The 26,163-nt window shown below is 39.4% G+C and overlaps 8 protein-coding genes across 14 annotated transcripts; 5 read left to right on the top strand and 3 right to left on the bottom strand.

Annotated features, from left to right (window-relative positions):
• Positions 1 to 115: 115 nt before the first annotated feature.
• On the top strand, positions 116 to 2,846 carry LOC115623518 (another transcription unit protein). Of its 2 annotated transcripts, none has more exons than XM_030517900.1 (4): positions 116 to 334; positions 397 to 466; positions 530 to 1,304; positions 1,366 to 2,846. In XM_030517900.1, the coding sequence occupies exons 1-4, from the start codon at positions 304 to 306 to the stop codon at positions 2,647 to 2,649; spliced, it is 2,160 nt and encodes a 719-aa protein (XP_030373760.1). In that variant the 5' UTR covers positions 116 to 303; the 3' UTR covers positions 2,650 to 2,846. The 2 variants fall into 2 exon arrangements, with proteins under 2 accessions (XP_030373760.1, XP_030373759.1); XM_030517899.1 differs by having other exon boundaries at positions 530 to 1,307.
• A 1,573-nt stretch (positions 2,847 to 4,419) lies between these two features.
• Positions 4,420 to 18,530, bottom strand: LOC115623449 (CDC42 small effector protein homolog). 5 transcript variants are annotated; one of them, XM_030517803.1, is made up of 3 exons: positions 18,407 to 18,530; positions 7,063 to 7,486; positions 4,420 to 5,091 (listed from the first exon to the last, which is right to left on the bottom strand). In XM_030517803.1, the coding sequence occupies exons 2-3, from the start codon at positions 7,306 to 7,308 to the stop codon at positions 5,083 to 5,085; spliced, it is 255 nt and encodes an 84-aa protein (XP_030373663.1). In that variant the 5' UTR covers positions 7,309 to 7,486; positions 18,407 to 18,530; the 3' UTR covers positions 4,420 to 5,082. The 5 variants fall into 5 exon arrangements, with proteins under 5 accessions (XP_030373663.1, XP_030373665.1, XP_030373662.1 ...); XM_030517805.1 differs by having other exon boundaries at positions 7,063 to 7,483; positions 18,407 to 18,518; XM_030517802.1 differs by lacking the exon at positions 18,407 to 18,530 and adding an exon at positions 7,739 to 7,813 and having other exon boundaries at positions 7,063 to 7,483.
• On the bottom strand, positions 16,212 to 18,486 carry LOC115623447 (DPH4 homolog). Of its 2 annotated transcripts, none has more exons than XM_030517798.1 (2): positions 18,407 to 18,486; positions 16,212 to 17,056 (listed from the first exon to the last, which is right to left on the bottom strand). In XM_030517798.1, exon 2 carries the CDS (start codon positions 17,024 to 17,026, stop codon positions 16,367 to 16,369), a length of 660 nt encoding a protein of 219 aa, XP_030373658.1. In that variant the 5' UTR covers positions 17,027 to 17,056; positions 18,407 to 18,486; the 3' UTR covers positions 16,212 to 16,366. The 2 variants fall into 2 exon arrangements, with proteins under 2 accessions (XP_030373658.1, XP_030373657.1); XM_030517797.1 differs by lacking the exon at positions 18,407 to 18,486 and adding an exon at positions 17,128 to 17,294.
• A 365-nt stretch (positions 18,531 to 18,895) lies between the features above and the next one.
• LOC115623502 (60S ribosomal protein L13a) lies at positions 18,896 to 20,418 on the top strand. The gene is made up of 3 exons (XM_030517878.1): positions 18,896 to 18,964; positions 19,368 to 19,608; positions 19,969 to 20,418. Exons 1-3 carry the CDS (start codon positions 18,944 to 18,946, stop codon positions 20,322 to 20,324), a joined length of 618 nt encoding a protein of 205 aa, XP_030373738.1. The 5' UTR covers positions 18,896 to 18,943; the 3' UTR covers positions 20,325 to 20,418.
• A 352-nt stretch (positions 20,419 to 20,770) lies between these two features.
• LOC115623712 (2-(R)-hydroxypropyl-CoM dehydrogenase-like) lies at positions 20,771 to 21,687 on the top strand. Its single transcript, XM_030518192.1, has one exon. The coding sequence runs from the start codon at positions 20,823 to 20,825 to the stop codon at positions 21,597 to 21,599; it is 777 nt and encodes a 258-aa protein (XP_030374052.1). The 5' UTR covers positions 20,771 to 20,822; the 3' UTR covers positions 21,600 to 21,687.
• Positions 21,688 to 22,209: 522 nt separating this feature from the next.
• On the top strand, positions 22,210 to 23,118 carry LOC115623616 (uncharacterized oxidoreductase TM_0325-like). Its single transcript, XM_030518035.1, has one exon. The coding sequence runs from the start codon at positions 22,234 to 22,236 to the stop codon at positions 23,011 to 23,013; it is 780 nt and encodes a 259-aa protein (XP_030373895.1). The 5' UTR covers positions 22,210 to 22,233; the 3' UTR covers positions 23,014 to 23,118.
• Positions 23,119 to 24,086: 968 nt separating this feature from the next.
• On the top strand, positions 24,087 to 25,023 carry LOC115624194 (uncharacterized oxidoreductase TM_0325). The gene has a single exon (XM_030518796.1). The coding sequence runs from the start codon at positions 24,170 to 24,172 to the stop codon at positions 24,956 to 24,958; it is 789 nt and encodes a 262-aa protein (XP_030374656.1). The 5' UTR covers positions 24,087 to 24,169; the 3' UTR covers positions 24,959 to 25,023.
• LOC115624195 (uncharacterized oxidoreductase TM_0325) lies at positions 24,996 to 25,967 on the bottom strand. Its single transcript, XM_030518797.1, has one exon. It carries the CDS (start codon positions 25,864 to 25,866, stop codon positions 25,099 to 25,101), a length of 768 nt encoding a protein of 255 aa, XP_030374657.1. The 5' UTR covers positions 25,867 to 25,967; the 3' UTR covers positions 24,996 to 25,098.
• Positions 25,968 to 26,163: the final 196 nt, after the last annotated feature.

Below are 26,163 nucleotides of genomic sequence, written 5' to 3'. Positions count from 1 at the left end.
TACCTAAAAGTAGTACCGATAAGATAGTAGATGGACGTTGCCAGATGCTCGCAAATAATCGGTTTAAAGCGTGGTGGCAGCATAAATTGCAAAGAGCATTTTCCATAGTTGATTCTTAATGCTTATTTTGCCAACGTAGAAAACCCATTCGTTTGAGTTCTACTACTGTCGTTATACTAATATGCTAACTGCAATTCGGTAGAATTATTAGCAGTTTATTGCACATAATTTTATGCTTAGTTGCAGTCCTGCCAGCTCCGTATTTGCAATTTGCCGGCGTGAAATTATAAATTATACAACAAAATGGATGACAAAAACTCGGATGATGACAGCGGTAAGATTTTTTTATTAATATATGTATAATCATAGGTGTGCCTAAAGGAGGCTTTCTTCTAGGCTCTGTTTCCGATTCCAGTCATAGTGGCAGTCGCAGTCGAAGCATCACTCCACGAGGCAGCGCGCCAGGGTAGGCATTGCAATAATTTTACCTAAGTGAAGTATGTTATAATTGGTTTCATGTTGTGTATAGTTCGCCACGTAGCCGAAAATCAGGCAGCGAGAGTGATCGGTCGCGATCTGGCTCACGTTCGTCTGCGGGCTCCAGGTCTGGATCGGGCTCACCACATAGTCGGCGCTCTGGCTCAGCGCATAGTCAGCGTTCAGGGTCGGCACATAGTCGGCGCTCTGGCTCAGCGCATAGTCGGCGTTCGGGCTCGGCACGTAGTCGACGCTCCGGCTCCGCGCATAGCCAACGTTCAGGCTCAGCTCAGAGTCGACATTCCGGCTCTCCACACAGTCGGCGCTCTGGGTCAGCTCAGAGTCGGCATTCTGGCTCACCACACAGTCGGCGCTCTGGCTCGGCACAGAGTGCACACTCTGGGTCTCCTGCAAGCAAACGTTCCCGATCCCGAAGTGGCACGCCACAGAGCAAGCGTTCCAATCACAAATCTCGAACAGCTACGCCCAAAGCCGGTAGTGGTAATGAAGAAAGTCGATCTAATTCGCCCAATCTGCAGATCGACGATGAGCGCGCGAATTCAAAGAGTCGTAGTCGGAGCGGCAGTAGAACATCCCGATCGCATTCACGGTCCAGATCGGGAACGCCTCGTTCAAGGCGTACATCGAGGAGCCGCAGCGGTTCCGGCTCAGGCAGTGATATTGGTGTGCCCAAAAAGAAACGCCGAATTTCGGGCAGTGGTTCCGATAACGAGAAACGCAAAAGTGGCGGCAGCGATAGCGATGAAACTTCCCCGACAAAGCCCAAAAAATCCCGTCTAATCGATTCAGACAGCGATGAAGATGAGGTGGTGCGTATGCCTTAAAATACATATATATCTAAATACGACCTTCAAAACTTTTTTGCAGGAAAAGAAACCACCCGCAGCTTCTGATATTTTTGGCGATGCAGACGATATTAGTGACGACGATGATGCGGATGCTAATGCAACGGGGAAAAAATCTCCCCAGAGGGCGACGCCTTCACGCAGTCGTAGCGTGTCTAAGTCCCGTTCACGCAGTCGCTCTGTAAGTCGCAGCCGCAGCCGGTCACGTTCACGCGATAGAGACACGACGGAGCCACAACAAACACAGGAGGCCGCCAAGGAGGATGAGCCTGAACCATTACCCGAAACACGCATCGATGTAGAGATTCCGCGCATCTCCGCAGACCTGGGGAAGGAGCAGCATTTCATAAAGTTGCCAAATTTTCTGTCAGTCGTAACCCATCCCTTCGATCCAGAAACCTATGAGGACGAAATTGACGAGGAGGAAACAATGGACGAAGAGGGTCGTCAGCGCATTAAGCTCAAGGTGAGCAACACAATTCGCTGGCGCGAGTACATGAATAATAAAGGAGATATGGTTCGTGAATCGAATGCTCGTTTTGTGCGATGGTCCGATGGCAGCATGTCCTTGCATCTAGGTAACGAGATCTTCGATGCCTATCGCCAGCCACTGCTGGGCGACCACAACCACTTATTCATACGCCAGGGTACCGGTCTTCAAGGCCAATCGGTCTTCCGCACTAAGCTTACCTTCCGACCTCATTCCACTGAATCATTTACGCACAAGAAGATGACCATGTCATTGGCTGATCGTTCGACAAAGACGAGCGGCATTAAGATCCTAACGCAAGTAGGCAAAGATCCTACCACCGATCGGCCTACGCAGCTCAAGGAGGAGGAAGCCAAGCTGCGTCAGGCTATGCGTAATCAGCATAAGGCGCCGGTGAAGAAGAAGAAGGCAGGAGCTGGGGAAACGCTCAGCGGCGGCAATTCATCATATCAGCAGGATGATGGCAGTGATGATGACAATGCCATCAGCTTAAGTGCCATCAAAAATCGCTACAAAAAGGGCGCAGGCGGCAGTGCTGCAGCAGAGCCAAAGGCATCCACCATTTACTCGTCTGACGACGATGAAGGGTCCGATTTTGAGGGCCGTCGCAATAAGAAAGTCGACAAAACCAAGGCGACGAAAGCGTTACGGGACTCAGACAGTGAATCGGAAGCAGGCAGCGAGAAAAGCGGTCCAGCCGGCGATCAAAGCGACGATAATGCGAGCCACAAGAGCGGGGCAAGCAGCAAGTCGGGCAGCGGTAGTGGCAGTGGCAGCGGCTCCGGTAGCGGCAGTGGCAGCGATAATGATGACTAAATCTCAACCCGATTTCCATAAAATACAGAAACGTGACATGAATTAGAAACAAATCGAGAGCCCCAGATTTTAAATGCTATTATGTATTAGCTTTCTTAAGATAAAGATATGTTAAGAGAATTTCGATTTACGAAATGGTTGATTCAGTTCTGTTTTGATTGTAATTGAAACATTGAAAATTGTATAAAACAGTGTGTCTAATAAATGTCGAGATTATTGTAAAACTGCAAGGAAAAGTGCCTTTTTGTACTCTGTACCCGTAGGGTAAAAAGGGTATATTAGGTTTGTGCAAAGTATGTAACATGCAGAAGGAAGCATCTCCGACCCTATAAAGTATATATATTCTGAATCAGCATGACGAGAGAAATCGATCTAGACATGTCCGTCCTTCTGGATGAACGCAAGGATCTCAGAAACTATAAAAGCTAGAATAACCAAAGTTGGTTTCCAGATACTCCTAGGTCCGAGAAAGGACGAGTTTATTGTATTTTTTTCAATTTCAAGTTCGGTCTTCTTCCTTTTGCTTCTGCTAGATGCGCATATACCTCAGTGTCGGAAGTTGACCTGGGTACAGGGTATTTCACTGTCGGGCTTGCTCGACTGTAACGTTCTCTCTTGTTTATTAAAGTCGAAACCATTCAAAAGGCTTGTACCGTCATTCTGAAGGACTTGCTAGCCGGCGGTCGACACTCTTCGATTTTGTTTAATTTCTTTGGCACGCACCTTGTAAATAGAAAAACTTTCTTTCTCGATTCAAACCTTGATATCGAGTGGTTTAAAAAAACTTGATATTTTTACGATATTTTCTTTTGTCAAAAAGTAAATTTTTCATCAAAGAAAAACTCCGTTTATTCTACTTTTTTTGGTTACATTTATTTTATAAATTATTGCTTAAATAATTTGTTTATACAATTAGTCTACTTGCTTGGAAAGCATTTTCTTTTCAATACATATCTACAATTTCCATACATATTCTGCTCTTGGGTTAAGATATAATGAAGGGTATTTAATTTAGATGTTAGTGGGTTTTTTTTTGTATATAGGTACTCGCGTTCTACAATTTTCGTAAGATTGCTTTCGAAACATTTTTCACTACCAGTGTGCTATTTAAAATCGTAATTCAGACGAATGCTAAAAAGCGAATCTATAAAAAATATGTATAGTATGTTAAATATTTTTGCTTTATAAACAATTATTCGAATTACGTGTACAATAATACAATTAAAAATAAATATTTAATGGATTATGATAATTATTTGTTGGTTTCTTTCGGTCTTGTAAAAAATGTGATTGTGCGACAATTTATTGTTGTATTTTTCTGCACTATATAAATGCTAAATCAGATTTGTAAAATGTTCACTAGTTGCACAATTTGTTACAGAACTCACGGCATTCTACTCATTATACTTTGTCAGACTATATCATTTGTAATTGTTACGGCTGTTACAGTTGTTGTTATCGTTATAACTATTGTTTGTTGTTGTGCAGTTGTGCTCTGCTTTGTGTGTGTTTTTGTATGAAAATGTTTTGCATACCACATGGAATCGAATGGCAAACTGAGGGGTGAGTGATATTAAAAACATTTCCCATTTCTTTTCTGTTCCTCTAACTGATAAGCTTAACTGGAACACAATCATGCAATGAAATAGATATTAATGTACTTAGAACTGGGTATGAGTTTAAAAATAATTTACAATTTCGTTTTGTTTCCAATTAAATGATCTAATGATTGCATGGGTTTCTTATTATTAAATTTTTAAGTACATAAGATTTGTTAAAAAATTGATTTTATTTCGAGTTTGGGTTTGCAAATTAGTTAATTTCGATTCGTTTTATTTTGTTTGTAGAGATTTTTTGATCGACTGTTAAATCTTTTGAGTTTTTTCATATAAATAATACTCGCAAAAGGTGCAACAGTACAGTTTCAAAGGAAATATGGACTGAGAATTGGGTATCTCTTTGTCAACATCGGTACCGACCACATGCTCATATAGTATACATATAAAATATATACATATATGTGTGTATGTATATAGCTGGTGTTATTCAATCCCATAATTGAATCCATTGTCCGTGCCTGTGGTGCTTTCCAATATCAACTCCTCTACAGCAGCACTCTCCTGCCCTTCCGAATCCATTGTCCGTGCCTGTGGTGCTTTCCAATATCAACTCCTCTACAGCAGCACTCTCCTGCCCTTCCACTCTTCAGCGCTCTTTCTCTGCACCTTTCGTTCCACTGGACAGTTTTGTGGAGCTGATTGTTAATTTGCTTCTTCGCCGGCATCATCATCGCCTTTGGAACAACTGATAACACTCGCGTTTAACAAAGAATTATAAGAAATGTTTTTATAAAAATTACAAAAAAAAAATTGCACGAAATGCAACAACACAAAGCACAGCTACAACAACAACGCCTTGTGGTGGTGGGCAACATCAGCAGGCCTGTAAAAAAATAACAATAAAACGAAAAAGAAAATGTGCATTAGCTGTTTTTGTTGTTGGTTAAGTTGTTTAAGCGATGTACCAGACCGTGGCCGGGCCAGGCAGCTATTGTTTCTTATAATAAGCTGCGACATGGGTGGGGCAACGAGCAGATGTTATCACCAGAGCCAGAGCCAGTCTAGTCTGTCTGCCGACATCGTGGCTTAGTAAGCTCGCCAGTACACAAGCAGATGTACTATGTATATGCAAATGTGCATATGTAAAGCTAGTGTGCTGGCGATGTTTAATTGATTTCCCCTAGGATATGCCAGTTACTACAATCTTTTTGATTTTGTTCACAGTGAACCTCTCAGTTCTAATATCGCATAAAAGCTTCAGCTTGACAATTGAAAACTTTTGTCCCACTTCGATATTTTTGTTAAATTGGATTTATTGAATTCAGGTAAGTAATCTATTTGTAGACAGTTTTAGGTAATATTGTAAAGGAAGAATGATAGACCACTTGTTGTCCGTCTATATGCCAGTTCCTGGGCCCCACAGCTATAGAGCTATCACTATTATACATTGCTTCTTTTTGACGAAAACACCATCGAGTCCAACCATGTCAGATCATGCGTATAACTTGTATAACTGTCATAGCAACGATATGAATGAAAGTGTATACAAATCAGACTTCGGCTTACTTCAATAAAAATAAAGTTAACATCTCCGGATATCGTTACTACAACAAATCGGAAATGACCATGTAAGATCATTATACGTCTTATAACTGTCATATAATTAAAGCCTATAAAACTCAGTCAATAAAAATAAAGTTGACATCTCCGGATATGGTTACCACAATAAAATGGAAATGAATTCGTTTTTTTAGAAATAACGTTTTTGGCTTGGACATTTTCTAAAGAATTTATTTACAAAACACATTTTTATTTATTTCAAAAGAAAGGAGTTGCAGCAGAAAGATATTTGGTTCTGAACATTTGGAAATATAACTGTAAAAGCTCTTACACAAGATCAGTTAAAAGGCTTCATAAGGCCGTCAACATATCACTGTTCTTTGAATTCATATTAAACCCACCAAATATTTTAATAGGAAGCTCGTTAATTAAATTTAATTAATTAATTGTGATATTGTTTTCCAACACAATATCCTGGGTTATCATCAATAGGACTACCATTTTAGAATTTTAAGTTAACTACAATAATATAGTAAATGCATTTCTAAGAAGTTAAAGTGCCGATAACCCAAAGCTTACAGCTAATAACTCAAATTTGTAATAAAAATTTACAAATTAAGGCCTCGCGAATAAAAGAACTTTAACAACAAAAGTCGAAATATTTCGCTTTTTATTTCACAATAACACTTCAAACTGTTATTTTTTATAAGAGTCCACTATTTCTTCAATCCTTATTATGCAACTTTGAAATGTTTTGATGTTCTACAAGCTTTTTTAATTTTTATGAAATGGGAATTTCATTTCTTGGTCGAATTTTAATTTCATTGACTTAATTAAAAGTCTCACTCAACACTAGCAATGCAGCTAAGGTTAAGGGCTAGAGCAAAGTAAAAGCTAACCCTTAGAATGTAAACTGGGCCGTTAATGTTCTTAGGCACGCAGTCGAGCCGTTAATTATGACTCATGGAGACATAAGTCAAATAGAATAGAATTCTTAGTCGCAGCGACTAGCAAACTAGTTTTCTACACCTTGAACTCCATAGCTGCTTGGCCTACAAAAATCCAAGCCACCCAAGCCACAAAAAACATGAAATAAAATGAAACTGCTGCGAAAAGGCGAAACAAACAAACCACATTAACGCCACCTTCCAACTCGTATTTAGGTGCTAAATGCTCTTCGAACATCTCGAGTTGCAATCGTGATTCGCAAATTTGCACGCAATAAAAAGCGCATGATTCAGAATCCAGATGCCGGCCCCCAAGACCCCGTAGCGACGCACCGCCCCCAACTTACATGTAGCGAGTGGATCGAGTTCGTTTCATAGCCTCCCTTGCTCTGCATTTGCGTTGAGATCGCGTTCAGACGGTTCGCCGAGAGCTCTACATCGGCCGATCCGATGTGGCCCGTGTGCACAAAATTTGTGGGATTACCGATCATGGAACGATCGATACGCAGTCGTTGGTGCGGACGGCGTGAGGGGGACCTTTGCTGTTGGAAACAACAGAACCATTGCAGCCAAATTTCCCCGGTTGAGGCCATTTTCTGTGCTGCTCTAATGGACGGTGTCTCAGTCTTCTGGTTGTGTTTGTTGTTGCTGTTGCTTTTGTTACTTTTACAGGTGTTGGTGCTGGTGCTGGTGGTGTTGATGGAACTGTTGGCGGCGTTGCTTCCGGCCAGGTTGACGACTATTGCGTGGCTAAAGTCACGCCTCAAACTGCTGAAAGAAAGCCAATAGGTAGAGAATAAGAGGGTTAGAAAAGGAATAGAAAGCTTATTTCAATTAAATTGATTGCCAAGCTTAACATAGTGGCTTGTGCTCCAGAAAAGCTTCTCGCCGCACCACACGCCACAAAGTGTACTACACCTCTAAAAATTGCTGTAGGAGGCAGTACATTTGATAAATTGAATGGTTATGTTTTAGAGAATAGCATTATTTTAGTTCCGATGCTGATTTAGGCATGGCACTTACACAAAATACTTGGATTTCACAGAGAATTTTCACAGTTTTTCAATATCTAGACAGTTTTTTCAAATTAAGAAGCACCTTGGTCTTAGGTAGAACATTTTTATTAGAGCTGAGCTTAGAAATGTGTAGTTTTGCCTTTAAATGTCCATTCTATTATGTGGCATTGAAATTATAGAATTAAAGTTTCAGAATTTTGGGAGCGAAAGCACCTAATATTTACTTTATAAATTATAATTAGTCTGAGTCTTCTTTAATTAAATTTGTATATTTTTCTACAAAAATATGTTGCAAAATTTGTATTTCCAGTGCCAAAAGAAATAGTGCAGTTCTGTTATTCACATTTTCTTGAATTTCCATTAGAAGGATTGCCGACTTATTAAAAAAAAAAACAACAACAGAGAAAGTAAATTACTTTTCAAATTGTATATAATTATAATTCAAGTACAATCATTTACATTCTAAAATGTCCGTTGTTTCGTAAGAGATTGTGCGAATGAAAAGAAACCCAGTTGCCTTTTTGCTGAATTGTTTTGTTTTAGAAAGAATTTATTTGAAATGAAACGAAAGACATTAAATTTAAGGCCAAAATTCAACAAACTGGAAAAGCTTCGTGTTAACTGAAACAATTATACAAAGTTACTTTTTGGTATAATTATATAAAACTATTATACATATATTTTAAAAGTCTCAACTATTGGTGTTTACCTAAATGATTTTGCAAATAAAAAAAACTGTTGAGTAAAGGCGTTTGTAAAATATTAATCTATCGAATTGAAGTTAAAAGCCAACCGTTTGATGTAACTCGAAAGCCCTTTATCACGAACATATTTCCCCGAATTTGTTTCACATTTAAGTGCAGTTTCTCAAACTGTTGCTATATACATATGTATGTATGTAGATGTATCTCAAAATATATATGTATGTATGTATAAATTGTTGTACCATGCCAATGTTTTCCATAATCTGCGCTGATTGTTGTTGTGGCTGTTTTATTTGTTCTACTTGTTGCCCCAATTATTTTTGTTGCTGTTTATTTATTCCGCTTGTAGTTCGAGATTCACCCACCAGCACACACAGAAACACACACTCACACACACGAAATATGTATAAACAAACTTTTGCGCAGAACTTCAAAATAGCTTGCCTCATGAAATGTATCTTTCAGCTACAACTCAGCGACTCGCGACGAAAAAGCTACGCGTGCAGAGTCGTATGGAGAGTCGGATAGAAGCTCCAATGGATAAAAAATAAGAAGAAAGAAAGAAAAAGGCAACGATTAATCAACACTTTTGTGTAATTAAAATCGAGAGAAAGATGTACGCAAAGCGCAGACAAAAGCAGATACTGGTAGATGTTCATTAACCTTGGGCCTGCCTCGTCACAATTATCACTCACGATCAATGGCCGGCGCTTGTTTCACTGATAAGTAGATGGTGCAACCGGTATTTATAGACTGCCATGGAGAACTGTCATAGCACACAATGGGTGTCCATGCTCTTGCCCTTCGCTGAACCAATTATGATTCATCTGGTGCACAGCTGTTGTTGCTTTGACTGGTGATTCAATCAGCTGTTTTCTTTTTATTTCATTTTTGCCACTCGGTGTCAAAACAAAACTCTGACTCTGTGATTCACTTTAGGGCCCTGTTTCTTGCAGCCCAAATCCTCAAGTTCAAGGTACACTTCAGAAATCAGGTTTTACCATAAAATGCATTTTAAAATGAGCATTTTATGCATATTACAGGTTTTTTTTTATTATTAACCACAAAAGTATTTAAAACCACAACATTGCTTTGTTGATTGGGTATAATGTGCAGAATGCATACATATTTTTGGAAAAATGTTTTGATAAATACTATAAATATGTTTTGATGGAAGCGGCTTCTTGGTGCTAACTACATAAAGATCGGGGGAATAGGAAACTATGTTTTTATTGAAATTATAATATATACATATAGCAGTGCTATGAAATAAAATTTTTTAGGGTCTAAAAAGTTTCCCTACATCTAAATACAAAAATGTAAATGGCCAAGTGAATGGTATTGATCAAGAATTTTCAATTGAAGCTGCAAACATGTTCTATGTATTATTTTCTAAATTAACTGCAAAATTATAAAACTAATAAACATTTAAAATATTAATTTTAAAACGGGAACAAACCAACAACCTCTTTCTTTCAACGATATTGGGGCACATTTTAAAATGTTTAAAATATATTTAATTAGATTTATATTAAATAACGATCCCATCATTCTAGATTAGGAAGCGAGGCTTACTAACAAATTTATTTAGAAAACAAGAGGGAACGCTACAGTCGAGCAAGCCCGATAGTGAAATACCCTGTACCCTGGAGTGAAATTGTTTCGCTAATAACTTTTCTTAGAATTGTCCGATTTGGATGAAACAAAAGTAGATATTTATATGAAAATTATGTATACAAAGTTTTGTTAATGTAGCTTTTGAAATGTGAACGGTATTGACGAAATTCTGTAGCGGGGAAAGGGGGGAAAATTCGAAAATATAAAATAAACTCGTCCTTTCTCGGCCTAGGAGAATCTGGATACCAAATTTGGTTATTCCAGCTTTTATAATTTCCGAGATCCTTGCGTTCATCCAGACAGACGGACGGACATGTCTAGATCGATTTCAGAATATATATACTTTATGGACATTTGCACAAACCTAATATACCCTTTTTACCCTATGGGTACAGGGTATACACATATGAAAAAATTTTGTGGAAAACAAACAAAAACGTTTGATGGGTATTTAAATGTGTAAAGAGTTTTAGAAGACGATGTCAATTAAGAGAGTTTTCTGACTTCGAAATTTCTTTTCGAACTGAATCATCATACCAACGAAGAGTGTTTTTAATGTTAACCATAGGCCTGTTTAATGAATATTTATTAAACAATTGATTTAAAATTTTTAAAAATATATATAAAATAAATATGAGTTTGACAAAAGCATTCAATATAAACTGTGGCATATCAGACATATATATATATCTGACAATGCGACGGCACTTTTCACGCTCCAATTCATCAAAGTTAATGTTTTCGATCAACGCTATAAAGTGACAAACTTTTCCACGCATTTTACACCCGCTGATGTGGTTGATGGTTGCTGGCATCTAAAGTCGAGAGAGCGGTAAACTTCTTGGGCTTTCTACTAACTATGCTATATGTATAGGCTATACTTACATACATATGTATGTATGTATATATTTTTTTGTTTTTGTTATTTTCATTTGTTACTTCTGCCGTTTTTGTTTTTCACATTTCTTGAGCAATTAAAGCTGCTCGAGTGTCTTTAATGCGCAGTGAAAACGAAATGAAAGTGGTTGACTCGAGTTGGCATCGTTTTAATGTTGGCAACGTATCTAAAGTACACATATACATTATATATGTACATACATACAACTATTTATATATGTATATATATCCGAAGTCGTAGCGCGTGTCATATAGCAGCAGTAACTGCTGGCCGGCTGAACCAAAATGTAAGCCTCAATGGATGACGAAAAATGCGCTAAAGCGTTTCAATCTTAGTGTGTCAAAAGGTTATTAAAAGTGAGAGATGTTTGGCGATAGGCATTCCCTTTTGTCCGGCCGGCCCAGACGCTGTTCCTCCAACCGTACTTAATGCGATGAAAATCATCAAGTGCCTATCAAACGTACGAGTATTTGCGTATCCATCCGCTGCATGGCAACAATCTTGCAGCTACGCGATGGAAAACGAAAGCTGGAGACCGCTAACTATTAATAGGCCGATGCATTCACACTTGAAATGAAAAGCGACTGCACCGCAAAAAATTGTTGGCTAAGTCGAGACATTTTACACGGAATTGCAATTTTCTAAGCTGGTTCGAAACAAGGCGGATAAATGTGTTTTCTTTTTTAAAACGTAGAAATATTAAATTTTAAACCAAAATTTGATTAAATACCATTCTAATGAATGGAAAATCTCGGTCTTTTCATAATTTCAGCAAATCATATATTTTTCTTAGTGTAATAAATCAAAGAATTAATGGAACTGAGAGAAAAATCAATGATAAGTGGTGGATGTGGTGGCAGAAAACTCTCACAGCGCAGCCGCCGTAATTAGCCGAGTAATTACAAATTACTTTGCAATAATCATAAACAAATGTATTTGGTATCGTCGATGTTGTTTGTGTTATTGTTGCGGTTGCTGCACGCGTGTACGATTATTAACATTTCGCTTCGGTTGTATTTTCGCAGACGCTGACATCATCGTCGATCGGCACGCATGCTGCAAGGGAGTGGAGAGGGGGTGGCAAGTGGAAATGGATGTGCGGATGTGGCCGTCGTTCTGGTCACAAGTTATTGAATTTCGCACCAAAAGCTCTCACATCGCCAACAATTTAGGCGCGACGCTGGCGAAATATTCTTTTTATTTCGTTTTCATTTTGTTTAAGGCGCTTTAATTCTTTCGGAACAAATAGAGTACATAAGGAGTAGTGTATCCAGCAAGCTGGCGCCATTTCCACAAAAGATCAGAGTACATATAGTATAGTACATTTACATACTACATATACATAAATACAGGGTGCGCCATCTTTTATGTCGGTATGTAAACACTGAATATCTTTGAAAATAAACAACCGATTTTCAAGTATGAGATATTTTTATTTAATTTGGTTCTGTACAATTTCTTGAACTGAGGTTTTCAACACTGGTCTACTCAAATCAATCGGTTCACTAATGACAAAGCCATTCAATATCTACACACCGACATAAAGATGACGCACCCTGTATGTATGTATGTGTGTACATAAATATATGGAGAATTTAGAAAACGTAGTTTTTATGAAGCAAGGGACCAATCAGTTTTTAAGCTCTGGCATATTTTGATCCGCTTTAGCAGTAGCATATTTCTTTTATATGTATACTATATAGTACAATTTGGTCTAAGAAGCACCGGAATCACCCACTATAGTTTTCTATAGTATGTGACCCACCAGTGTTTTGGAGCACTTCAAATATGCGCATTTACTTGGCAATTGCTGCAAATTATTTAACTTTTCATGCGTACGCGTAATTGTTGTTGCTGGCGTTGGCTCAAGTGACCCACATAACTCTTTCTTTCATATAATGTGGGATCCAGATTTAACATTCACACGAGACAACGACAAAGCAATCAACGGCATAAGTGAAGACATTTTTATAATCATTATTTTGCACAACGGAAATGAAATTTATGCAAAACAAAATAAAGCAAAATCAAGCAGAGCAGACGAGGCAGCGAGCGACTGCAATCGAAATTACATCATTTTGGGACTGGAGTTGGGTGTCTGAGTCTGTCTGTCACTGAGTCTGAGGCGACAATGGCAGGGCATAAAATATGCATGACGACGACAACAATGACGATGACAGCACTGGCAACGAGTTTTGCATAAAAGTTACCGTTAAACAAAAGTTCAAGAAACCAATAAGCAGGCGCAAAGCCATAAACGTTTTGAGTGTGTTGGCCAAACAATAAGGCGCTTGATTTGATTTCAGGCAGTTGGAGAAGCGAGCAAGCATATGTAGCTTAAATCAATTGATTTGTCTTAACTGCCGAACAGTGTTAGTTGTGTTTGTTGTTGCTGCTGCCGTTCCATTAAAAAAAAGTGAGTTAAGCCACTATAAAAAATTTAAACTAAGCTGGTAAATCGAAATGCATTGTTATTGGATGTAAATGTAAGTTACATACACAATCGGCTTACTCGTATTGCAATACGCTTACAATTAAAATAAAGATCTGAATTTCAGAACATTCCTGAAGGTGAAATTGTGCAGCCGATAATACAATTATTACATACTTTTGTATCTAAATCTATTTATAAGAATAATAAAAAAATTAATTAATCGAAGGTCAAATTGATTGAGTATTTTTTTGAATAAATATTACTGTATTTAAAATATAAAAATTTCATTAATATTTAACCGATAATTTATTTTCAAAAAATCAATATCAATAAATTAAATAAAAACATTAAAATGTATTATATTTGTCAGAACTGTTACTATGGCGGTATAAAATGTAGTCATTATAATTCATTAATTTTTCAAATCTGGTACAAGCACTGAATTGTTTGGCGTAAAAAATTAGTTGTAGAAACCATTTTTTAGGTCGAAATAAGTGCATCAATTTTCACAATCGAGATCATTTATCAATTGGAATTTTCCAAAGCACTAATTTCAACGAAAATCTGATTTGAAAAATTCTAGTAAGCTGTAGAAATATTCACAGATTGTTTTGATTTGGGACAATCTACAAACCGCTAACAGCTTTTCAAAAAATCAATCAAATAGCAAGTGCTGCAAGTCAGAAAAATCAGTTGCAAGAATAACCTTATTATATAATACTGAAAGTGATGCAAAACGAGCTATCGGTGTTTTGGAAACATTTCACCAACTCATAACAAATAATATTTCATCGATCGCTATAAAGGCAAGAAATTTTAATGTGCAGCACAATATATAAATATAAATGTTTAACATTTCATTTCGTAATTATTTACACTGAAGGAAACGCTTAATTCCATCAAGTAGTCGAGGCATATTTATCGATACATTCTTCTAACAATCCTAAGATACTAATATACTCTAACATACCTAAAAGCGCCGTTATTCGTGGAAAGGGACGCGTTGACGGCTGCTATTTTGGAAGCGTGTTCGATTGTATTTTGCCGCCCCCATTTCTCAAAATGCAGGAGAAACAAGAAGAAAAGCAATTTAATCGCAACAATAGTCCTCGACGCAAATCCAATACACCCCGACTACGCCCAGATAATAATAATTGGCACAGACGCAGCAGCTATGTAAGTCCTGAAATGCGCGGCGAACGCCAAGAAACGCATGGTCCGAATTTTCAAAGATACCATAGCTCGAACGTACGCGGAATGAGAAATCGCAATTATCGTAATGAACTACAAATACGCGAAGAACGCGAAAACCCACAGGAGCGGCGAATGTGGCGCAATTTTCAAAGATACCCCGAAGTGAATGAAGAAGGCCACAACGGACAAAGGTGGAGTCATTGTAGAAATGGACTTTCCCAAGGAGTCAGACGCAACTACTCTGAATGGATCAAACCATTTGAGGATCGCAGGGGAAGGCCCTTGCGCCCCATAAATCATCGTAGAAATTCGTTTAGTCCCGATCCGAGGCGTCGAAACGATGTCCGCCGCGAAATTCGTTATTCATGTAACCCAGGATTCCATCCCAAAGAAAGGGTAAGTTAAAAGTCTATGAAGCTATTTATGTTGATACCTAATTACTAATATTTCTCAACCAATGCAGTTTACTAAACCAGACCGAAATGTATTACTTCATCAATGTACTGCTTATGGAAATTGTTATAGAAAGAACCCCAATCAAAAACAATTTCCAAACGTACAACCAAGAAGCCTCGTGTGTCTGCCATGTCGGGGACGGGAGAACAATCATCAAGCTGGCAACAAATTGCCCCCACAAAATCGTTACTTGGGCTCAATGAGAAGAGACAACTTGACTTGTAACTGCAATGGCGATTGTCTTTCGAACTTTAAAAGGTGTTCGTGCTGCATCAGACGCCTAAGATGCAGCGAACAATGCGCCTGCTTTCGAGGTAACCACTGCCGGAATACTAGAAACGAAGCCCAAGCGCGAAATTTCCAACAATTACGTTCACAGGCCTATATATTAGCGTACAGCGAACAAAATGTATAAATGCATGAATGTTTAAAAATAAAAATGTAAACAATTGAAAAGGGTTGTTGGAATCCACATAAACAAAGAGGTAGTTTTAATCAGAAATGCTAAACTACTCCGGTTATATTTGTGATGCATTTAACTGTCAGAGGAACCTGATTATTAGATTACAGCTCTTCAATCTTGAAACCGTATAAAGCAAAATTACAATACAATGTATCTGCCTTAACAGAATGATTCCGGTTTCCTTTAATAGTCAAGAGGAGAGAGTTCTTGAGCCGTTAAATCTTTTGACGTTGAACTTGCCAGCCAAATAATAATCTATAGCTTCCATCAAAATGATGGACCTTTTTTATATATTTGTTATTACCTTGGTTTCTTTTAAATGGAGGGCATGGCACCACCCACCCTCTTCAAATGCTAGATTCTGAAATTGATTTCAATATATACGGTAACAGCTTCATTACGAAAAGTCAGTTTAGACTGATATAAAGGTGTTTAGGTGCCAATGTTCAGTTTTTTGAATAAAAATATGATTAAATCAAATATTGGTGGTGCCTGCGGTTAGGTGCCTCGTATGAGAAGCACAGAGGAGGGCGATATTTTTATTAATTACTAAAAACTAATTTATTTGTATAATAAGATTAAATGAGTTGCGTTAAATTTTCAAGAAAATCTGTTGTATTTGTATAAATCTGTTGTATTTGTATAAATACAATTTACATGTTGTAGATGACAACTGCAGCTTCATTTATTTAATTTCATTATTTTTATCCCATTTAGCACAAAATATACTAAATATTTTCGAAGTTATTTCCATTGTTTATAAATATCAATATTCATAAAATCCGAGAGCTCATTAACTAATTTTTAGAATTGTATATCTTATTATAGTGATAATTGAAAGCATGGTGCGAACTGAATGCGTTTCTTTTCTACTTTTTCCGTTCAACGATAATCACCAAGGAGCATTCATTGCACTCAACAATCACTTCACTAGCCGGCTTGTCTGCTGTTTTGTCGTCGTTGTCGCTTGCGTCTGCGTCTGCTTTTAATGTGGCGACTGCTGCTGATGATGATGGTGACTCATCCAGAGCACCAGCAGCAGCCTCATCGAGTACATATTGACCGCCACAACGGCAATTGTACGTAAAGGCAAAGCCCATAGTTGTCGCTGACACTGTCTCTTTGTCTGCGTCAGCTTCGGGCTGTTCCTCTTCCCCTTCAACCTCTTCCATTTCAACTTCGGCACGTCGCATGTCGCTTAACGTAATGGTGGCGTAAATGTTGCTGTGCGTTTGAAATTTCGACTGCAGTAATTCGGCATCATAGTGTTTACGCTTTATGGGATCTTTGAGCGTGTTCCAGGCCTCGTTGATGGCATTGAAATTGCTGAGACTGCTGATACTGCTTTCTAAATTTGGGTCACTCGTATTTACAGCTATTGATGGTGCCGTTGATACCCGTTCCTCCTTCTGTCCATGTTGTTGTAATTTATCGGGATGACATTGTAGAATTAAATTCTTATAATTTCGTTTTAGTTCATCAAAAGTTGCCGTTGCTGGCGCATTGAGCAATTCGTAGAAGTTTCTCATAATTTGCGAACACGAATTTTAATTTGGTGCCTGCAAGAGCAACAAAAAAAACCACACAAATAAACACTCACACATGTATATATTAAAATATTAATACTTACATTAGAAAGGGGTGCGGTCGTTGATGAGAATTAATGTCTGTTTTATGAATATTTCACATACATATTTTAACCGGCTACTCCTGCGTGACCAAAACAGCTAGGCACGCTCGTAACACACACAGAATTACATAAATTTCTATTTTACGACTATGGCTACGCGTTTTGTATATTTGATAAGTTTATGCCACATGTTTGGGCAAGAGTTTAGAGATATCTTGGAATATTTTGCATGAAATAAATAATGTTTTAACAATTGCGAACGGCGTGCACAAAACATACACTCGGCGTTTACCAGCACTATTTGGATCACTTTAAACAGCTGTTTATTTGTTTACATGCCATCGAACCCAATAGGCATTAATAAACCGATTCAAATCCTATAGGAATTGTGTATACACGGTAACACGCCTATGAAAGTAAAATTAAATCAATAGGAACAACCTTTTTAAAACACACACACACACATGCATAGCGACAGATATCACTTTCCATTGTTGTCGCCGTGACGGAAGTGCCAACAAGGAGTGTTGAGATTGTGATAAAAAATATACACACATTTTTCTTTTGTGTTACTAGCTTGCTTAATTAATAAGACCACATACATATTTGTTATGCGGGCTATTTCTTCAGAAATGTGAAGTTTCTAATAAATTGTCTGTAGCAATAAATGACACAAACACGCACACACACAACCAAAAGTAGAACAAATTGTCGAAAAGCGAATATTCAGACATTGCACTTGGTTCGAGGTTTTTATTTTTGCGGACGACTGCAGGAAACAAGGTCAACAAACTGGTTCGGCAACAACAACAGCCAAAATTTATGAGAACGTTCATGCATATGTATATATGTATGTACATAAAAAAACGGAGCCAATCGACGTATGTACATATGTTGACCCAATTTAAAAATTAGCAACAGCTTAAGATGACCACAAAAAACTTGCATTGCCGAATTCGCTGAGAATATAGTGAAAAAGGAAAGGCAAAGAGACAAGCAGGCAACACACACACACACATTTAATCAAAATGCGCCCACATGTGCAGTACAATGTCACACATACGGCACAGAAGAGCAAGCGAATTGCATTAAATTAAATAGGAAGAATGAAAAATAATTAATATGCGTAAGGCGAACATGTGAACTATCATATAACTAAGTAAGAAAAGCCGAAACACACGCATATATAAATACATTTCAATACAAACATATCCACATGCATGTATGTATGTATTATATGTACATATGTATGTGCCCTCCATATTCAAATAAGACTTACCTTATAAGGTGTTTACTCTTTCCTGTCGAGTGCCGCCCGCCGATCTCCACTAAATTTTTTTTGTATGCCGCCCCGCACGCTGCTGGAGCACCCAAATGCTTTCTTGTTGTTATTGGTATTATATTTTGTGGTTGTTTTGTTTATTATTAGGGTGGCAGTGTATAGCACGTAATTGGGGGAAGTGGGGGAATTTCGAATGCTTTATTTTAGGCTTGTGAACTTAACACACTTTTTGCACAAACACGCCGCCGAAAACACATTTCCACTGTAGCCGACATAAATATTGCAATATTTGTTTGTATTTACTTATTTTTTTGCGGCGAACACGCGAACGAAATGCTGCGGCTTAAAGTTCGATGCAGACTGTTCCAATTAGACTAATGCATCTTGGGTATCGATGCTTCGATGCTAAATGTTGCATTTCAAATAACATAGCATTCAGCTTCGAGCCCGATGCATGGTTGTCAAAGCAACCCTGCCGTCTGACGCTTGAGCTGTCAAAGCGGTTTCCGCTTTCTTTCCGTGCGGTTCTTAAACATGACTGGTTTAACGAACAGGGTAAGTGGAGATTTTTTACAAAGAAATGGATTTTACCGCATTCGTCTCATACAACAAATGTGTGCAAAATGCTAACTAAAGAATTGGCTAACAAGTGAAGTGCATTGTGCATAAAAAATTCGACTGAAATACGTCTATTTTAGCACTCAAAAATATGTAGTTGTACACGTGCCCACAATGTACACCAAGGCTGACAGGGAAACGCGCAAACAAGTGATTGTCAAATGAAAGGGTCTTTAGTGCGAATTTTGTGAATGAACAAATTGAATGTTCCTGTGTAGAGCTTCAAATTGTTTGTAAAACCTACTACATACATTTGTTTACGCGGCGAAGCTGCCAATGTAACATAACCTCAATTCCACAATGCATTGCTACTATTCAATTGTTTTCTTTTCTATTACAGGCCGTTGTTATTGATGGTCGCGGCCACTTGCTTGGCCGTCTAGCTTCCGTTGTCGCCAAGTACCTGCTGCAAGGCGGTAAAGTCGCCGTGGTGCGATGTGAGGAGCTGAACCTGTCGGGTCACTTCTATAGAAATAAAATCAAGTACTTGGCTTACTTGCGCAAACGTTGCAATGTGAATCCAGCTCGTGGTCCTTTCCATTTCCGTGCCCCATCCAGAATCTTCTACAAGGCTGTACGAGGTGCGTATTTTTGTCATAGTTGACGAATTTGTTGTTTTTATTTACCATGATGTTCAAAACTATTTACCTACATTATTTGAAGCTGTAAACCATGTAAACAATACAGAACTGAGTTCCTATAATTCAAATAGCAATATTCACTCAAGAATATACAACTAATAATGCCCTTTTCTTTTTTACAGGTATGTTGAATGTCTATACGAGAAGCGCTTAAATTTCTCCTGATGATTACAATTTTCTTACCTACATTATTTGAATGTGAAATCGTGTAACCAACCTTAAACTGACTGCTAAGCGCAATCTCAAACATTATTGCTGTGTTCCCCTATATGGACTGTAACTAATTCGCATCAATTTCAGGCATGATCCCACACAAAACCAAGCGTGGTCAGAAGGCTCTCGCTCGTCTGCGTGTCTTCGATGGCATCCCATCGCCCTATGACAAGCGTCGTCGCGTCGTTGTGCCTATCGCTCTGCGTGTGCTCACCCTGCGCTCCGATCGCAAATACTGCCAGGTTGGACGTCTCTCGCACGAGGTTGGCTGGCACTACCAGGATGTTATCAAGAGCCTGGAGCGTAAGCGTAAGGCCAAGTTGGGCGTCACCCTGAAGCACAACAGACAGATGAAGAAACTGACGGTACAGGCACGCGAGAACATCGCCAAGGCGGCCGAGCCGTTCAACAAGATTATTAGGTCGTACGGCTACGAAGTTTAAGCGCAAACTTATACCTACAAAACTCTGCAGCAAAGTTTACGTGCAAAGACGTATCGGTTTTTTAAAGAATAAATCAACAACTAAGTAATTTCAATGAATTTGTGTTGTGGGCTTTAAGGCCCGTCCGTATCAATGTGGATTTTTATAAGGGCCAAGTAATGCTATGGGCTGTTTAGAATCAATTTATTAATGACTGGGAATCGTTTAGCATACGTATATATTTTGGAATCACCTAGTGAATAACAAGCCAGGCATTCCAAGTGGGTACTGTTTGAAAGTTTCTACAAATCGTATCAAAATTTGTTGGCGATCAATGCGAAGTCGATTGCAATTCGAAAAATTATTTACAACGACGTTCAACAGCTGATCAAAAACAAGCATTTAAAGGCCCAAGCCTTTAGAGTTGTCATGTCGTTTGACATTGCAATTTTTTTTTACAAAATCAGCTGTGAGACTGAATTACTTTATGATCGAGAAAAGCAATATTCATAAGCGATAATGGCGACGGACTTCAAGGACAAGGTTATAATTATTACGGGCGCTAGTTCGGGCATCGGTGCAGGTGCTGCCATTCACATGGCTGGCTTAGGGGGTCAACTCGTCATAGTAGGACGCAATGCGGATAATTTGCAGCAAACTGCTGATAAAATTGTCGAAGCTGGAGGAGAACAGCCATTGCAGATACAGGCGGACATGACACAGGAGTCCGACGTTGCTAAGATTGTGCCGGCCACATTGGAAAAGTTCGGAAAGATAAATATACTGGTCAATAATGCTGGCATTCTGGAGACGGGCTCGATTGAGACTACGGAATTATCCCAATACGATCGGTTAATGCTTACCAATGTGCGTTCCATCTATCAGCTAACGATGCTGGCCACACCGGAATTGATCAAGACGAAGGGCAGCATTGTGAATGTGTCCAGCGTTTGTGGCCTGCGCGCATTTCCAGGCGTGCTTGCCTACAATGTATCCAAGGCGGCTGTAGACCAGTTCACCCGTTGTATCGCTCTAGAGTTGGCCCCAAAGGGTGTACGCGCCAATTCGGTTAATCCGGGCGTGATTGTCACTGAAATACACAAGCGTGGTGGCATGGATGAGGAAACTTATAACAAGTTCCTTCAACACTGCAAGTCAACCCACGCCTTGGGACGACCCGGAGATGTGCTGGAAGTAGCTTCGGCCATTGCCTATCTAGCCAGCGAAGCAGCTAGCTTCACCACCGGCGTCAATTTGCCCGTGGATGGTGGTCGCCATGCCATGTGTCCGCGTTAGGCATATATTTATATACATATGTATCCATGTACATATCAATCGCTTCAATGCATTTAATAAAATTAATAAACGAATTGTAAAAAGTGGATATTAAAGTTTTTATTTAAAGGTTGGGTATGAGCCAACAAAAGCGTTATATAGAAATCTAACAAGCTGATATGACCTTGATTTTATGCTCTGAGCCGAGCTTTTTTTAATATCGAATGTTAGATAAGTGTCTGGCTGAGCTTTTATTAAAATTGAAAGGTAAATAAATTGCCAGGTATAAAGAAGTAAACTGGGTTTACTCTTACTCTTAGAATTATAATTTCGTTATTGCAAACAAAAGTACTTATAATTAAATAAAAACAGAGCAACAAACAAAACAAATTAAATCTACAAAAAGCTTAGCCAAAAACATTAAATTTATAAAATACATTTTTAGGATTTTTATACATGAAATAGAACAAATATAATAAGCAATATACAGCCGACTCAATTCGGGCATTTCACAGCCTAAGGTAATTAAGCGTTAATTTGAAAAACAGGAAAAAGAGACAAATCTAGTTCACCAACAGCTGTTCTTATCGACACTTGTCGCTGCTATCAAGCGCTATCCATTCAGTCTGAATTTCACAATCGCAATAGCAAGAACATGTCCGCAAGCAACTTCAAAGATAAGGTAATAATTGTAACGGGCGCCAGCTCGGGAATTGGTGCTGCAGCCGCTACACATTTGGCCAACTTGGGCGGCCTACTCGTCATTGTGGGACGCAATGCGGCGAGACTGAAGGAAACTGCGGACAAAATTATTGCTGCTGGAGGAACGGCGCCATTGCAACTGCAGGTGGACATGAACAAGGATGCGGAGGTGGAGCAAATCGTGTCCGCCACGTTGGCCAAATACGGTCGCATCGATGTTCTGGTAAATAATGCCGGCATTTTGGAGTTGGGTAGCATAGAGAACACCAGCTTGGAGCAATACGATCATGTGATGAACACCAATGTGCGTGCCGTCTATCAGCTCACAATGTTGGCCACACCGGAGCTGGTGAAGACCAAGGGCAACATTGTAAATATTTCCAGTGTGAATGGCATCCGTTCATTTCCCGGCGTTCTGGCCTACAATGTGTCCAAGGCGGCAGTGGATCAGTTCACTCGCTGTGTTGCCCTTGAACTGGCCCCGAAGGGCGTGCGTGTAAATGCCGTCAATCCCGGTGTGATTATCACGGAGTTGCAGCGACGGGGCGGTCTTGATGAGGTGGCATATCAGAATTTCATGAAGCGTGCCAAGGAGACACATGCCTTGGGCCGTCCAGGAGAGGTGCAGGAGGTAGCAGCGGCCATTGCCTTCTTGGCTAGCGATGCGTCAAGCTTTATTACCGGCGTCAGCCTTCCCGTTGATGGCGGTCGGCATGCAATGTGCCCACGATGAGCAACCCGGCTGAAAAAATGTGGAAGTTTATATATTTTTTATATACAATGCAAAATAAACGTTGAGTAATGCGTACACACATACGTATACTTACAACCGATCTTAGTTGTTTGGTTTTTGAAATTGTTGAAACAGACCATATCGAATGTCCTATTAATAACGACTATTTAACTCAAATATTTTTCCAACGAATTTTATCTCTTATATTTTCATTTTGAGGCTTTCTTCGTCGTTCTCTTGATTCACTCCTTGACTGCATGATTTCAATTTAAGGCTACAAATTTTGGACAAGTCTCTTTCTGTTTACATATGGCGTCGTCTAATATTTGACTCTGCGGAATGTCCTTGGCAGTTCTATTAGAGCCATAATATATTATTTCAGTGCATGGAATTCAGATCGATTCCATTTGGCTGTTGCAACAGAAAAAGTCCATTATTTTAAAAAATCACAGAAAAATAAAGCAAACAATGTGCCGCCAACTCACGAAAAACATAAGCGGCGTTGCCAATTAACATAAGCTCTATTGGAGCACTAAGGCCACACCAAAAAGTTTCAATATAACTATTTCGGCAACACTAAGCTGCTATTAACGCACACGTAACGATAAGAACGAATGAAAGAGTAGTCTGGCAAGCCGTTTCCAACTGAACGAACTGCGCGCGACATTTAAAAGCAGGCTTAAAATTATAAAATAAATAAAATGCAGTAATTTTAATAAATCGATTCCGCATTTAGAACAGACAAAGGTACAAAATTATTATATTTTTATTTTTTATTAATAAATATTAATTTTTAATTCACGGCCAGAATTTGCAATGGCTAACCGATGTGAGCATTTAATTTAATATTTGTTATTCGTGTTAGAACTTTTACAAAGAATTAGTTAATACCCTAACTATAATTAGTTGTTGCCAATGAACTAAAAGAATGCCCCCACATAGAATACAATTCTTTAATAAATACTGTTTCCGTTTTTGATTGCATATAATAATAGTATGTGTATAAAATCTGTTACATGGGTTATCTATGTCATCAAAATATTTTCATAATATTTAAATTTGTAGTTGGCAGTAGTTTGTAGTTGTCTAGAAAACTCTTTAATTTATAAAACAACCTGTATTTCAGTTTTCTAGTTCTTGGTATGCAAAATTTAGAATGGGCAAAGGCAAATTAGCCTTAGACTTTACCGGTCGAGTGGTTGCCATAACGGGCGCCTCCTCCGGAATTGGTGCCGCGACGGCCAGGATGTTCTCCCAATTGGGCGCATGCGTGGCTTTAATCGATCGCGACGAGAAACGGCTGCTGAACGTGATGAAGGATTGCTTCGATATAGGGTATGAGCCATATGCCCTTTCCGCCGATCTGTTGAAGACTGAGGAGATTGAGTGTGCTGCCAAGAAAATTCGTGCGCGTTTCGGTTGCTGCGATGTGCTGGTCAATGGAGCCGGCATTATGCCCATGTCTACGTTAGAGAAGACCAGTCTGGATTGCCTCGATCTTGTGTTCGATGCCAATGTGCGTTCGATGTTTTATTTAACGCAGCAGCTGCTCCCAGAAATAATCAGCTGTTGCGGCTGTATTGTGAACGTCTCCAGTGTATGTGGTATACGGGCGTTTCCAAATCTCGTGGCCTACAACATGTCTAAGGCTGCGGTAGATCATTTTACGCGCTCACTAGCACTTGACTTGGGACCGCAGGGTATACGCGTAAATGCCGTCAATCCCGGCGTTATACGCACCAATCTCCTGCGAACTGGCGGCATGGGTGAAGAGCAATATAAAGAGTTGATGGAACGCTCCAAGACGACACACGCCCTTTGTCGTGTGGGTGAGCCCGAAGAGGTGGCCTCATGCATTTGTTTTCTGGCTAGCCCATTGGCCAGCTTCATCACCGGCGTAACCATGCCAGTGGATGGCGGCAAGCAAGTCATGTGTCCATATTAGTTCATTTGTCCCATTTATATAAACACACAGAATAAAATTTCGGTACTATTTAGATGTGAAACAAATGGATGTCAATTTTATTCCTCGAATCCCATTAACACCAAATAAATGCAGTTTTGTTTGTAGATATAGTTACTACCTTATCGTGGGCACATCGCATGGCGACCACCGTCGACGGCCAAACTGAGTCCAGTGGTGAAGGAGGCTAAATCACTGGCCAAGAAGGTTATGGCATTGGCTACCTCATCCACAGTGCCGGGCCTCCCAAGAGCATGTGTCGTCTTCGAGTGCTCCAAGAATTTTTTGTACGTTTCCGCATCCATACCGCCGCGTGTATGCAGATTTGTGACTGTAACGCCAGGATTTACGCAATTGGCACGCACACCCTTGGCGGCCAATTCTAAAGCCACGCAACGAGTTAATTGATCCACGCCCATTTTGGAAATGTTGTAGGCGAGCACGCCGGGAAAGGAACGAATGCCATTCACACTGGACACATTCACAATGTTGCCTTTGCTCTTCACCAGCTCTGGAGTGGCGAGCATTGTTAGCTGATAAATGGAACGCAAATTGGTTGCCATAACGCGATCGTATTGCTCTAGACTGGTATTCTCAATGCTGCCCGTCTCAATGATGCCTGCATTGTTTACCAGCACATCCAGTTTACCATATTTGTCCAGCGTTTCGCTCCATATGCGTGCTGTGTCCGCCTCCTTGCTCACATCGCCAACCACCAGAGCAGGTGAACTGCCGGCTTCACCACACTGGGCTGCCACCTTCTTCAGATTCTCTACATTGCGTCCGTTGAGAGCCAAACAGGCACCGTATTTGGCAAATTTGATTGCAGTTGCCGCTCCAATACCTGAGGAAGCGCCGGTGATAAGCACCACTTTGCCAGCAAAGTTCATGGCCCTTTTTTATTAGTTGGTGGGGGGTAGTGATTGCGTAAGTGCCCACTTTGTTTGGGAGCTGCAAGATTATTAATGCGCAACTGCTGGAGATGCTTTGTTTTTCATATATATGTACGTTTTGATAACAAAGATCGCGACACAGCTGTGCGCGGCGTTGCCACTTTGACGTCAACTGCTGTTTGCAGCAAATACCGCAGCCCTGAACCTTGTAGAAGATGCTTTCATTTGAAATGAGTTGAATGCATTTTTTCCATTTTATGTTTATTTATTATGCAAACTCTCTCATCATCCATA

This window comes from Scaptodrosophila lebanonensis, unplaced genomic scaffold (genome assembly GCF_003285725.1).
Source record: "Scaptodrosophila lebanonensis strain 11010-0011.00,11010-0021.00 unplaced genomic scaffold, SlebRS2 tig00000053-arrow-pilon, whole genome shotgun sequence".
Taxonomy (NCBI): domain Eukaryota; kingdom Metazoa; phylum Arthropoda; class Insecta; order Diptera; family Drosophilidae; genus Scaptodrosophila; species Scaptodrosophila lebanonensis.
The sequence above is the reverse complement of the archived record's forward strand: the minus strand, read 5'-3'. Positions and strand labels throughout refer to the sequence as shown.

Excerpts from the sequence above, each read along its gene's own strand:
- LOC115623518 (XM_030517899.1), top strand. The coding sequence starts at position 304 with ATGGATGACAAAAACTCGGATGATGACAGCG. Across the intron at positions 335-396 it reads AAACTCGGATGATGACAGCG|GCTCTGTTTCCGATTCCAGT; the intron begins GTAAGATTTTTT and ends GCTTTCTTCTAG. Across the intron at positions 467-529 it reads CCACGAGGCAGCGCGCCAGG|TTCGCCACGTAGCCGAAAAT; the intron begins GTAGGCATTGCA and ends TGTTGTGTATAG.
- LOC115623449 (XM_030517803.1), bottom strand. The coding sequence starts at position 7,308 with ATGGCCTCAACCGGGGAAATTTGGCTGCAATGGTTCTGTTGTTTCCAA.
- LOC115623447 (XM_030517798.1), bottom strand. The coding sequence starts at position 17,026 with ATGAGAAACTTCTACGAATTGCTCAATGCGCCAGCAACGGCAACTTTT.
- LOC115623502 (XM_030517878.1), top strand. The coding sequence starts at position 18,944 with ATGACTGGTTTAACGAACAGG. Across the intron at positions 18,965-19,367 it reads TGACTGGTTTAACGAACAGG|GCCGTTGTTATTGATGGTCG; the intron begins GTAAGTGGAGAT and ends TTTCTATTACAG. Across the intron at positions 19,609-19,968 it reads CTTCTACAAGGCTGTACGAG|GCATGATCCCACACAAAACC; the intron begins GTGCGTATTTTT and ends CATCAATTTCAG.
- LOC115623712 (XM_030518192.1), top strand. The coding sequence starts at position 20,823 with ATGGCGACGGACTTCAAGGACAAGGTTATAATTATTACGGGCGCTAGT.
- LOC115623616 (XM_030518035.1), top strand. The coding sequence starts at position 22,234 with ATGTCCGCAAGCAACTTCAAAGATAAGGTAATAATTGTAACGGGCGCC.
- LOC115624194 (XM_030518796.1), top strand. The coding sequence starts at position 24,170 with ATGGGCAAAGGCAAATTAGCCTTAGACTTTACCGGTCGAGTGGTTGCC.
- LOC115624195 (XM_030518797.1), bottom strand. The coding sequence starts at position 25,866 with ATGAACTTTGCTGGCAAAGTGGTGCTTATCACCGGCGCTTCCTCAGGT.